We start from the raw sequence: 13,697 nt of genomic DNA, 5'->3' as shown, positions 1-13,697 counted from the left end.
AACCGAAAATTCAGCTCAGCGTGGAGGGATGCAATGCTACAGAGGGCCACCGGGAGGCGCGCTGGCCCCTCACCTGCCGACTGTAGGACTGAGATACCCTGACCCCCACCCTGGCATTCCTCCTAACCTGAGGTGGACCAGGCCAGCTTCTGACATCAGGGCGGGAGGGAAGAGGGCTGCCAGGTATAAAGACACATAGACTACAAGTGGGGAGAGCCGTTCCTTCCTGCCCCTCATGGGGCAGCCTGCACCCTGGAGGTCCAGGGCACCTGAGCCTCTGCAGGAAGGTATCTCTTGTTTATCTCTTGCCTGGGACCCAAGGCCTCTCCTTATAGCTGTTACCTTCACTTATTTGTCTCTTTATTCTTTTATTATATTGTGATGTAACTAAAATACCATAAAATTCTCCTTTTAAAATTGTATGGTTCAGGGCCAGGTGTGGTGGCTCACACCTGTAATCCCAGTACTCAGATAGCTGAGGCTGGAGGATCTAGGCCAGCCTGGACTACACAGTGAGACTCTGTCTCAAAAAACAGAAAAAAAAAAAAAAGTATGATTCAGCGTGTTTTAGAATATTCAAAATTGTGTAACTGCCACCTCTGTCTAATTCCAGGAGCTGCCAGTAAGCCCTGGTCATCAGTGGTCCTATGACAGGGGTGCCCTGCCCTACTGAGGTTTTCCTGCCCCAGCCACAGCAGCACCCCCAGAGCCCACACTGGGCACATCTCTGGCATCCTTCAGCTTCAGATCTGGCCTGAAGCTTCCTGCCAGGGGTGGTTCTTGGTTTGAACATTGGCTACCTCTTGGTTGCTATATAATTTTTTTTTTTGAGACAGGGTCTCATTGTGTAGTTCAGGCTGGCCTTGAACTCACTGTGTAATTTTGGCTGGTTTCAAACTTGCAATGTTCCTCCTACCTCAGCCTCTGGAGCACTAGGTTTGCATACATGCACCACCACACCTAGCATGATTTTTCATTTTAAACACAAATAAGGTGCGCAAACAAGTTATCTATGTAGAAAGCGAGCAGTGTAGCCTTGTATTGGGATTGGTGATGCTTGCTGGTGACCAGAGGGGCTGCTCAGAGGAGGTGCTGTGAGCCAAGCCGGCACAGCACAGTGTGACGTCACAGCAGTCCTCAAAGCTACTGGGCAGCATGAGCTTTGTTTCAGTGTTGGGCATCAAGACCTGGCCTGCGAGTCCTTTCCGTACCGGAGTGTCCACCTGCTTCCTTAACTAGTCCCTGTGGATCTGCCTGAGTCCTATTGCTCAGCCCCAGCTCCAGGCCTTTGTATCTGTTCTGAGAAGGTCTCACTAGTCACCCAGCTGGCCTCCAGTTTGTGGTTCTCCAGCTTGTGCTTCTGCTTCCTAAATAGCTGGGTTACCGGTGTGTACCACAGGCCTGCCTCACCTTTTACATATTGATCAGATTTGAGCCAGATGAGCTGCTGGGCTTTAGAAGGGGCCTGAGCAGGAGACACTGCCACCCCACAGACAGCGCCAACCCTCCAGCCTCTGAAGAGCGGGTGGTAGTGGGATTCGAGCTCAGCAGGGCAGGGAACTCCCATGTACTTTTCTCCCACTGCCCGCCCCCCTTTTTTTCAGTACTGGGGACTGAACCCAAGGACTTTGAAAAAAAAATACTTTATTTTGTCACAAGGTCTCACTAGTTGCTGAGTTGCCTGGACTGGGTTTGGACTTGCAATTCTCCTGCCTCAGCTTCCCAGCATGCTGGCATTACAGATGTGCCTGAGCAGGGATGTGCTCTCTGTCTTTGTCCCTGCTGTTGTGTGGCTGACACTTACACAGGTCAGGAGGACCAGAGAGCAGCTGAGGGAGGCAGAGGCAGGGCCATCTTCTGAACCCAGCAGGCTACATGAAAAGCTTTGGTTGGAGGGCTTTTTCCCTCATGCACAGTGATGGTGAGCACCATGAAGTCAGCTGAACAGCAGCTCTCCTTACCAGCCATGCCACCCCTACTCTGCCCAACCTGACACCTGGCAGGTGTCCTGGACACCTCTCCTGTGCCAGCCCCATTAGTCCATCGCTGAGACTGGTTCATGGAGACTGTGATTATCCAGCCTCTGCCTTTGTCAGGAAGGTCACATGGCTCTCTACCCTCCTCCCGGCACTGCCTGAACCTCCTTCTAATGGAGGTCCACCCACACTGTGGTTGGACAGATCTTTTTGCAATACAAGTACATTTACCATGTCTCCCATGCCTTGTCTGGGTTCCCACTGCCCTCAGAACATAATTTTTGTTCTTCCCTGGGGTCAGGAGCCCCCCAAGCCGGCTTGTCTCAGCTCCTGGCTATACTCACATCCAGCTCTGCTGACCCCCAATCCCTGTGCTGTCCTCCTTCCCTGGGGCCTGTGGCTGCCTGCCCTAGTTCCTCCTTCTGACGTACTCCTGCCCAGGCTCCATGAGTAAGAAGGGCCAGGTGACACTGACATGACATCCAGCGTTGGGCAGCACATGCTGGAGGGACAGATGTGAAGGAGTGGGCAGTGAGCTGCTGTACACAGATGTTCCTGCAGAAGCCACGCTGCCCAAACTTCCTGGGGCTCAGTGTCACCCTGCATGGCAAGTGGCTGTCTCGAGGGCTGTGAGCACAGGAGACTGTGACAGACTCATGGTGAGGGGTCTTGCATCCATATCCTGCCTTGAATCTTACCATAACTTCGAGCCAGGGTGGGCAGGAGCTTCAGGTCTGCCTGTCCTCTGTGACAGGGCCAGTCCCAGTCCGTGGGCCTCCATCCCCCTAGACAGCGCCTTCATCTGCAGCGCATCCCCATCCAAGGGCTAGAGGAGGAACCTTCTGGGGTGAGGCCATGGCATGTGCCATTCCCCAGGGATGGCAGCTGACACCCCAGCCTTCCTGCCAGAGGCTGCACTATGGTGCCAGCTGCGCTGACACCTGTAGGGCTTGGCGCCTGCTCTGAAGCAGAGCCAGCCGAGCTGCTGCCAGCCAGAGTGGAGCAGGTCCCACAGGCCAGGCCTTGAGTGGGCAGGGGGCCCTGGGGCGAGGAGAGGCCTGGGTTTGACCATGTGCAGAGCGACCCAGGGTAGGCGAGGGCGTGAAGACAGTGCTTGGTAGGGCCCAGGTGAGGCCCAAGGGGCCTGGTCGCTCTCCTCCCCGTCTCCCTATGAAGCCAGTTGGCAGCTGGGGGTCAGCAGACACCAAGGGAGCAAAGCTTCCAGCCCACCCTACTCAGTCGCCAGCTTCTGCTTCCCTTAAGGGTCAGCTCCCTGGCCAGGGGAATGAGCTGGGATCAAATCCCAGTTCTATGGACCACTGGCCATGTTATCGTTCTCTCTGCTCTCAGTTTCCTCATCTGTAGGGAGGAAATGATCCAGTTCTTTTGCAGGCCTCTTGGGCAGAGTTAATGTGCAGAGTACTCTGCCGGAGGTATACCACTGGCTTACGTGCTAGAAGAGCCCATGTAGGTAAAATCGAGCTCTGTGGAAGGGAGTGCTGCTGGCTCCCAACCAGGCACAGGCCCTGGGAAGAAGCCATCTATTCAGTTTCAGGTCCACTTTAGGGGAAGCTACTCAGAGCCAGGGTGAGGAAGAGGAGGCACCTTGTACAGCTGTGTCCTCTGTCCCCAGGCTTGATGGGGCTCTCAGCACACCCTACAGTTTGTGCTAAGGTCAGGGCCAGGAGGCAGAGCAGTGTGAACCCACCCTTTCCCCAAGAGGTTTCTGGAGATATTTCCTAGGGGTTGCCTCTCTTCCAGACTGCATCAGGCCCTCTGACAGCTCGAATGACTAGCCTATCACTCCAGGGCACCCCAAGCCCACTGCCCTTTAAGGCCTAAGAAGTGTGGCCCACAGGTATGGGCAACACCCAGAGGGGCAATAAAGACTCATGGTCATTTGGGCTGGGGGTCAGCACTGTGCACTCCAGTTCACTGTGGCTCCTAACCCAGAGCGGAAGCTCAGCGAGCGCCTTAGGAGAGCGCAAGCTCAGAGTGGGGAAGACTGTGACCCAGGTCAGAAGGATGCAAGATGAGAAGCCATGCTCAGAGCCCCGCAGCTGCCCTTCCTGAGGGCCCCAGCCTGACCTGCCCTTGGTGCTGGCCTAGTCTCCAGCAGCTGCCCGGATGCTCATTCCCCTGCACAAGACCGCTGACCTCGCTCCCCTGCGGCCTCCGGGAAGCCCATAGCCCTGAGACGGCTGGAGGGGCTGGACGGCGGTCCTTCCCTCCCTCTGTCCCCCCAGGCCTCTGAGTCCAGGCCCAGGCTCCTCACTGCTTTCCCATTTCCCTCTTTACTTAACCCTGCCCATCTTCTTGGATCTTGATGAAGTGTTTAACACCTCAGTTTACAGCGAGCTAACTGGACCAGGCATTAGCATTTTGTCATCCTTGTTACTGCACACCCACACCTCATTTTGTTCCTTTCCCTTTTCTTCCTCCAGGCTAAAAGGATTTATGGAAACCTGGAGGCTTAGCATTCCTCTATGTGATTTTATACTACAGCAACTGTTGCAAATGTCTGCACTCTTTAAACATTATGCCAGCTTTAGCGTTGCATGCCTGAATCTCAGCCACTCTGGAGGCTGAGGCAGGCAATTTAGTGAGACTTCATCTCAAAAGAAAATGGCTACTCAATGCTGTAGTGCCTGCCTGGCAAGATCAAGGGCTTGAGTTCATTCTCGATACAAAAAAAAAAAAAAAAAAAAAAAAAAAAAAAAAAAAAAAGACGAAGGAAAGAAAGAAAGAAAGGAAGGAAGAAAGAAAGAAAATGGGCTGGGGATATAGCTCATTGGTAAAACACCCCTCAGTTCAGTCCTAGTACTCCTGAGCTACATCCTCAGCTCTTTTTAAAATTGTGAGACAGGGTCTCGATAAGTTGTCTTCCACCTACAAATCCTCCTGCCTCAGCCTCCTGGGTAGTTGGGATTACAGGCATCTGCCACTATGCCCAGCTGGATTATCAGGCTCCACCAATCTGACAGATGTGAACTGGCATCTTAATTTAGTTGACCGTTCCTTGTAGTAGTTTGGGCATGAAAATATACCCAAATGCTTATTGTTAGCTAATTTTCTATGTGTTGCCTATTTCTATCTTTAGACTTATTTTCTACTGGAGTTCTCCTTATTTTTCATATTGATTTGTAGGCATTCTATATTAAAAAATCTTGAGATTAAAATGTACAAGGGGTAGGATGTAGCTCAGTGGTAGAATACTTGTCTAGCATGGGGCCTTAGGTTCAATCCCTAGTACCTCAAAAAAACCCAAAGGGTAATTCATTGATTGCGCTTAAGATTAGAAAGCTCTGGAAACTGAGCTGGGAGTGTAGCACAGTGCGGGGCACTTGCCTAGCATGAGTGAGGCTGTGCATTTGATCCCCAGCACTGTGCCAATTTTTTTTTATCCTGGAAACTAATACATGAGAAATATCCTCTTCCGGCCTCTGGTTTGTCTTTCAACTCTGTTTATAGTATTTTAATCCGCTGGTAGTAGAGTTTGACACTTTTACAGTTGTGGCCAGGGTGCAACTGGCCCTTGGGAAATCCTTGCGTCCTGGGCGGTATTTCTCCTTCAGGACAGCAGCTCCTTTATCCTCTTTTAACGGTGATACGGCTTTTGCATTTCACATTTGGGCCCGTGATTTAGGTGACGCTGGCTGCTGGATACCGTATGAAGCGGGATCTAATTTTACTTCTTGCTGTGTGGATAACCATCTGCTCGCTCACCACTTCCTGAGTCACCCAACCAACTGTTGTGCAATGTTACCTTTTTATGGCCCACTTTAAATTGGTGCAAGCCTACACTGGCCTGTCTAGTGCACTCCATTGTCCATATTGTAGTCCGCACTGTGTTCATCTTGGGGGCCTTACACTCAGTCTGACAGTCTCTTAGGGCAAGCTCACCTCCCCCTCATTGCAGAGCCTTCTGTGAGTCTCCAGGTTAGGCAGCTTCCTGCCCCTGTGTTCCTGTCGCACTTAGGACTGCGCTGATTTAATACCTGTTGCTCTATTCATCTGTAAATTCTTCCAGGGCTGGGACAACATCTCTTTTGGTCACTGTCACAATCCCTCCACAAAGCACAATGACAGCATATAACAGGCACTCAGTAAATGTTTGGTAAAAGTCAGGTGAGGTGGCACAGGCCTGTAATCCTGGCACTGGGGAGGCTGAGGCAGGAGGATCGCCATGAGTTTGAGCATTAGCATCATTCGGGGATTTTTTAGAAATAGGAATTTTTTAGTCCTTCAGACCCCCTGAACTCTGAGGAGGAGGGCTTCAGATGACTCTGCATGCTGCAGACTGAGTACCTGCTCCCAGCCCCATGTCACTGGGGCTCAGATGGCTTACAGGTGTGACAGTCCCCTTGGCCCAGCTGGGAGGAGGCAGCCCAAGTAGTCTGCCTTTACCTAATGTCTTTGTTGGATATTATTTTGAGTATTGTAAAGTAAAAAAGGCCACATAGCACAGGCTTTGGGAACTCTGGAACTTCTCGTTCATTTTTAAAAATCTGGTAACAATAACACCAACATTACTATGACAGCAACCACTTATTTACAAAATGTTTGCAATGTGCTAAGTGATGCACATATTTTTTTGTTGAAATCTTACAAACATCCCGTGGCTAGTTATTGTTGTCTCCCCTTTTTAGACTGGGAAGTTAGGAGAGACCCGTGGGTCCTCCAGGGGAGGTGCGGCAGGGGTCCTAAGGCCCTGGACCTGTGCACCTGTATTCCAACGCCACTGCCACCACTTTAGGTTGATTGTAAGTTTAGTCTGCAGCAAGTGCTATTTGAAGAATATCAGAAACTTTTCCTCCACCCATCCTTCCATCTGTTATTATCTACACTCTACAAATGGGGATACTTGAGCCACACAGAAATTAAATGACTTTTCACAGGCATAAGCTGTTAACCAGGATTTAAATCCAACAAGTCTGGCTCTTTTCACATGCTGTTTATTTATTTATTTATCTTTGGGCATTGGATTTCTTTTCTTTTCTTTTCTTTTTTTTTTTTTTTTTTTTTGTCTTTTTCATTTTTATCGGTACCAGGGATCGAACTCACGACTGCCTGCTTGCAAGGCAGGCACTTATGCCACTGAGCTAAATCCCCAGCCCCAAGAAATAAATCCAAGACTCAAAGCAACTGGGGTTTTTTTGTTTTTTGTTTTGGTCTTTTTCGTTTTTATCAGTACCAGGGATCGAACTCACAACTGCCTGGGCTTTCAACCCAGAGATTTCACACTGAGTACATTCCCAGCCCTTTCAAAAATTTTTGAGACAGGGTCTTGCCAAGTGCTCGGTTGCCCGGGTGGGTCTCAAACATTTGATCTTCCTGCCTCAGCCTTCCAGAGTTCTGGGATCACAGATCCACACCACTGGTCTTTGCTGCAGGAATGCATGAGCAGAGGGGCCTTGGGGTTACTGCCCGGGATCTGCTTGCTCCCTGCTTTTGTGCGTTTCCTGAGTTTCCGCGCACACCTGTTGCCCAGACCTGGTGGCATCAATGCTGGAGATGCCAGCCCTGCTCAGTTCTGTGTCCCAGCTGCCGGCCCTGGGACAACAGTCCTCCCGCACCTCATTCCCAGGAGGAGGACAGGCTGTTCTGAAGAAGGAGCTGGCAGGGGAACCAGCAACCAATGCCTGAGTATGTACGGGGTAAGCTGGGAACTGAACCACAGGATATAATGAGAGTGCTCCACATCCCACATCGGGTGCCTTTTGGGGTAACTGCCAATTTTCTATTCATGCAGGGTGGCGTGGAGGAAAGAGCGGCGGCACAGGAGAAGCACAGTTGAAGGAGGACGCTGGTGTTCGTAACAAACTCGCCACCTCCCAATTCATCTCTGGTGTCGCAGGCAGGCCTGGGGGGCTCGGACTCGCTGACACCCGCGCTGGCACCCCAGATCCCCTCGCACTGCTGTCAGTGTGCCTGGCTGTAGCGCTGCTCCTCTTCAAGCAGAAGAACACAGCCGGGGAGAAGCCTCCTTGTAGTTGTGACTGCCCCAGGCACACGCACTCTGTGTGGTTCAGAGAGGGCAAGCGCTGGGTTCTGCTCTCAGTGCTCGGGCCTGTCAGTTAGCACATCTGGAAGAGGCTGGCGAGGAGGGCAGATGTGCGGCAACGAGCAAAGGGTGGCAGCAACTACTCGGAGACAGAAACCAAGACGCGGACATACGAGAGTGTGGAGGTGCCAGTGACGGGTACTGAGTGAGCCCCTTTTCAATTAAATGCTGTCCCCGGAGGGACGGGAACTCTCTTATTCCTGACTGGGTCTCCAGCGGGCAGAATAATCCTTCCCACGAAATCGACACTCAAGAAATATTTGGAGAAATGATGATTCATGCTGCCGCAAGGGTGAACATGCAAACTTCATGCTAAGTGAAAGAAGCAGCTGTCAAGGACCACATTTTTACACAATACCATTGACCTAAAATGTCCAGAACAAGCAAACTGAGAGGCAGAAAACAGTGGCCACCTGGTCTGTGGACGGGGATTAGAGCGGAAGGGCTGAGGCTGCAGTGTTTCTTTTCAAAGTAATGAAAATGTCCTAAAATTGGTTGTGGTAACAGATCCACAACTTTGGAAATATACTAAAAGCCACTGAATTTTAGACTGTGAGTGAAGCATAAGATAGGCAAATGATATTCCTCCAAAACTGTTAAAAATAAATATTTGGTGAATACACGAATGAAATCTGAACAGAAATACAGTAGTGAGATCTGGTTGCTACAGTTGCTGGGAGCCGAGGATGATTAGGGCTGTGTAAAACACCAGCCCAGGAACGTTCATTCACATGTTCACCCATGTGTGCATTCACTCCTCCGTTCATTCACCCCACCATGGGTAAGGGGGACCCAGCTCCCCCCTCAGTACTATGCTAAGTGACATGACTAAGCAGCCACAAGCCTGGGGCGGCTCGGGCCTGTTCACCTGGAGCACAGGCGCTCACAGGGCTCCTTGCGTCTGTTTAGGAATTGCCCAGTCACATTATATTCACTAAGTCCAGGGTTTTCGTTCTTGTAGACAGGGGTTCCCTGTGTAGTCCAGGCTGGCTTCAAACTCCCACCCATCATCCTGCTTCAGCCTCCCGAGTGCTGGGATTACAGGTGTGCACCACCACTCCTAGCTAAAGCCAGTCTTTAAGAATGCTAAATTTCTCACCAGGACTGAATCAATAGCTTTCTGTCTCTTTTTTCTCTCTCTCTTTGTTTGGTCCTGGGGGTGGACCACGGCCTACTCACGGAGCCCTTTTTATTTTTTATTTTCAGTCAGAGTCTTGCTAAATTGCTAAATTGCTTAAGCTGGCCTGTGATCCTCCTGCCTCAGCCTCCTAGAGTACTGAGATTACAAAATGTACCACCACGTTTGACTTGAATTTTTCTTAAAATGCTCTGAGCCTGAAGAGAAACAATTTGATGCTTATTCCATTTGGCTTTTTTAAATGACAAGAAATAATCTCTCATGCTTTTTTTATTTTTCAAGCTAAAAAAAAAAAAAAAAAGTCTAGGGCCAGGGAGTTAGCTCAGTGGTTTAAGCACTTATCCGGTGAGCATGAGGTCATGAATGTGGTCCCTAGTACCACACAAAACAAGTGAAAAAATAAAATAAAGTAAAAATTAAATCTAAATCTTTGGATTGCAGAAAAATCAAACTGATCAAAACTGAACTATGGCTGAAAGGTGACCAGCATTCACTGGGAAACAAGGAAGGGGAAAGTCCTGAGCAGTGAGGGGAAAAGGCCTACAGAATGCTGGGTGTGTGATCACTGAACAGGTTTTACACTGTGAAGCACTGGTATCCTGCCCGGTGAGCGGCTGCTGTAGTCCTGGGGAGTGGTAAACTTCTCTCCTTCTAAGTTGGCAGGGGGCAGTGGCACCTTGAGGGACGCTAGGGCATTCTCAGAGGGTGCAGCTGATGCACCTCGGGTTTTAGAGGGCCATGCATGCCAAGCATGCGTGCCAGGATGCAGGGTAGGAGCCTGCAAAGACAGAAGTGCTCTCTGGCTTGCAACACTCAAGAAGCTGCATCACATGCTTAACCTCTCAGAGCCTCAGTAAAGTGAGAAGTAGCTTTCAGATAAGGATTAGGCCAGATAGTTGAGGGCAGTGCATTTACATGGAACTGTAAAGGTATAGTAAATGATTTCAGTGTGACTTAGAGGAGCTCGGTGTGGCCGGTAGGGTAGGGTATCAACTGGATTGGTTTGGGCTCCACCCAGGACTGGTGAGGTAAACTGCTGGGTGTGTTTGGGTGGGTCATGCAGTGTGGCCTTGGGCTCTAGGTTGGGCCCTAAACTTCTCTTCTCTGATGCTGTCCCCTGCCCTGCTTCCCTGCTGCCATGGACTGAGCAGCTCTGCTCTGCCAGGCCCTTCTGCCATGATGCTCCTGCCTTGGAGCTGGCTGACCATGCACTGACCTCCCCCAAATTGTGAGCCAAATGAGCCTCTCCTTTTTTAACATGTTTTTTTTCAGAAAAGAACATTTTTTTTCTCTCAGTATTTGCATTTGCAACCCAAGCTCAGGTTTTCTGTCAAATAATTTTCCAGGTGTGATGGTGCAGGCCTATAATCGTAGCTAATCAGGAGGCTGAGGTGGGAGAATACAGAGTTTGAGGCCAGTCTGAGCAATTTAGTGAGATCCTATTGTTAAAAACAAAACTATACCAAAAAAAAAAAAAAAAAAGGGCTGGGGATGTAGTTTAGAGCTCCCTGGGTTCAACCCCTAGTATCTCCTCCCTCCCAAAAAAGTTACTTTATTTGGTTAAAAAATGAGAATAACAGTGAACCAAACATAAAAATGAGGGGCTCTTAATTGTACCTGCTGGATCCTCACCCTGAGAGCCTCCCCCTAGCACACATGATACTCTTTGCCCTCCCAGTTTTCCAGCCCCTGACCTTGGCCTTCATCAACATGAGTCACTGCCTACTCCTGTCCTTTTCACAGGGTATCCTTGTGTGTGCCCAGGTTGTGCATGTAGGTGTGTACATTGGACCCCCTCAGCTCACCACCCTCCATCCCTGTCTTTAGTCTTCAAGGCTCCTACAGAGACTGTGAAGGTTTGCTTGGCTTCTTTATGAAACACCCTCATGTCAAAGACCCCAAAAGACACTCTCCAATGCCAGTTTCTCCCCTAGTGAGCTTGGCTTGCAGAAGGCCGAGGGCTGGGCTGGCCTAGGAATTGGGAGCTGTACCTGGCTGCTTTCTGGGTGAGCTCCAGTGGGAAGTCGGGGCACAGCAGCTGCAGCAGGCAGTGGTACTCTCTCATGGTCAGCAGGTCTGCGGCGAAGACAGAGAGAAGCATGTTAGGTTCTGCTTCCTATCACTGTTCTCGTCTCTAGTCATTTCATGTCTTTTTTTTTTTTTTTACATATTTTTTTGTCTTTTTCGTTTTTATCGGTACCAGGGATCGAACTCACGACTGCCTGCTTACAAGGCAGGTGTTATGCCGCTGAGCTAAAGCCCCAGGCCCTCATTTCATGTCTTCAGACTCAGTCTGGGGAAAGCTGCTCACTTATTTATTCATTTATTTGTCTATTTGAGACAGGATCTTGCTATGCAGTTCAAGCTGGCCTTGAGCTCACTTTGTGGCCCAGGCTGGTCTCAAACTTGCAACAATCCTCCTGCTTCAGCTTCCTGATATTTATTTTATTTTGAGACAGGCTCTTGCTAAGACACTACGTTGCCTAGCCTAAGAGCTTATACTTGTGATCCTCCTGCTTTGGCATTCTGAGTGCTAGGATTAGAACTGCACCATCATGCCCAGCTGAGCTGCTCTTTCAAAGTGAATCAGCGTTAGGGGTGTGGGGACACTAATTTCTAGGGGTGAGATTTTAATATTGATATTTCTGCAAAACCTTTTCTGGGTGGAGGCACCCAGTTATGATGTTTTGATCAAAGGGCTGAGAAACACCCAGGTAAAACAGGACACCAGAGAGGTGCCTTCATGGGCTTCTCCGCTTGCTTTCCCTAGGGTAGAAACATCTGGAGGAATGAGTCATTGGAGAGCTGGACAAATGTGCAGAACTCCTGGCATAGTGGGGCCAGTCCACAGGATGTCTGGAGGCTGAACAAGGCAAACAGGCTTGCATGCATGGAGAAGCAGAGCATAGCATACTGACCACAGGCCGCATCACTGTCACCCAGCACCACAGTGGCTGGCTCCTCTGGATGCCCGCACAGAGATCTGGCCACCCTATTACTGGAAGCCAGGACAGGGGTCCAAGATACACAGTCCAGGCCACCAAGTGACTCCTGACAGACAGAGGCTCTGCTTGGGAGAGAGCAGCCAGGAGGCTCTGTGGTCCAGATTTGCCGAAGAGGCAAATCTCAGAGAGGTTTACTAGGATCCCAAGGGATAGGAAATACGCTAGTGCTTAAGAGTTGTTTTTTATTGCTTGTACTAAAGCCAGAAGATTTTGGGTCAGCTGGCTGCAAGCATTCCCACACATCCTTTCAAATTTGCAAGGGCAGCTGATGGTGGCACAGGAGCTGTGGCCCTGGAGCCTCCTCACGGGGAGGAGAAGCGAGGGAAGGCAACGCATGGGGCATGGCCACAATTGGGGAGGGAGATGATGATGATCACAAGCACTTGGTATCTTAGGCCAAAGTTAGCCCAAGCCACAGGAATCCAGATCTCCTGCCCTGCTTGTCTGGTTCATGCTTTTCCAAGACAAAAACCCCAAATCTCCAGGGACAGGCCTGAGTTCCTACTGCTTTTTCATCAAAGCTTAATTCAAGGTGGGGGCAGAGAGTTAAACTAACCACATAGCCAAAGTCAGGGACACCAAAGAACAGATTCAGCGTCAGTGGAGGTCAAAGGGTCAGGGTGGCTTTTGTGGCCTTTGCCTCGGCCTGCGGTAGGCCGTGCACTTTCTTCTCCTCCCTTGCTGACCTTGGGCACTGTTGTAACCTAGTTCTAACCAATCCACCTCCTTCCTGTTCTGTATGTGCCATTTCAATAGAGATTAAAATTCCATTAAGTTTCAGCTCCTTGTAAATCCCCCTCCCCTAAGCTTTAAGTTTCATTTTCTTGTAATCCCCCCACCCCCTTCACCCTGTCTGTAATAAAATGTGCTGTTTCTTAAAAAACGTTTAACTATGAGGAAGTTACAGAAGATACCAAGAAGCCCAGATGCTATCAAACTGTGTCAAAGTTCGCAACATTCCTGTGGTTTTCATCTTTTTTTTTTTTTATTTAAGGAGAAAAGAAAAAAAAACAGTGAAGGGGTACAAGTTATACAGATTTACAGAAGAAAAAAATGCGCAGTAGGAAATCACTAGTTAATGGATTACATATTGCCATCTTAGAAATAAGTGTTCAAGTCACAAAATTAAAGCTTGTAGAGTGGACATTCCAACAATGATACTGCAAACAGTTCTGTTCAATGATCCAATAAAACTCTGTGATATCATTTTCTATCTTATACACTTAAATATACATGCAGTTATATAGTTTACAGCACTTTCTTTTCCTCTCTTTTGTACAATGACTATTACACATTTTGGGTTTCATTGCTCCCACGGTTCTTATTGCTTTTTTGGAAGACAGTAAAACCAAATGTGACATAACAGAACAGAATTGGTCAAGTCAAAAGGGTGGACATAATAGATAATATAAAAACATAATACAAGATGATCAACAATGGTTACCATAATGCCTCCTGCTATCTCTAATAGAATTGCCTATATCATTAATTGTAATACAATTGAACAAAACAGT

General features: G+C 49.2%; 1 protein-coding gene across 3 annotated transcripts in view; it reads right to left on the bottom strand.

The window, feature by feature from the left end:
- The window catches only part of Cstpp1 (centriolar satellite-associated tubulin polyglutamylase complex regulator 1), a 189,841-nt gene that overhangs the window by 10,925 nt on the left and 165,219 nt on the right, over window positions 1-13,697 (bottom strand). For all 3 annotated transcript variants that reach the window (XM_013147470.3, XM_063227928.1, XM_003465145.5), the window contains exon 4: window positions 11,170-11,254. In XM_013147470.3, coding sequence (XP_013002924.2) covers window positions 11,170-11,254 — 85 coding nt within the window. The remainder of the gene's footprint in view (window positions 1-11,169; window positions 11,255-13,697) is intronic.

The sequence above is a fragment of the Cavia porcellus genome, unplaced genomic scaffold, assembly GCF_034190915.1.
Source record: "Cavia porcellus strain 051 isolate PalLab524CR breed Dunkin Hartley unplaced genomic scaffold, mCavPor4.1 scaffold_17, whole genome shotgun sequence".
Classification (NCBI taxonomy): domain Eukaryota; kingdom Metazoa; phylum Chordata; class Mammalia; order Rodentia; family Caviidae; genus Cavia; species Cavia porcellus.
Note: the sequence above shows the minus strand (reverse complement) of the source record. Positions and strands in the feature narration are given on the sequence as shown.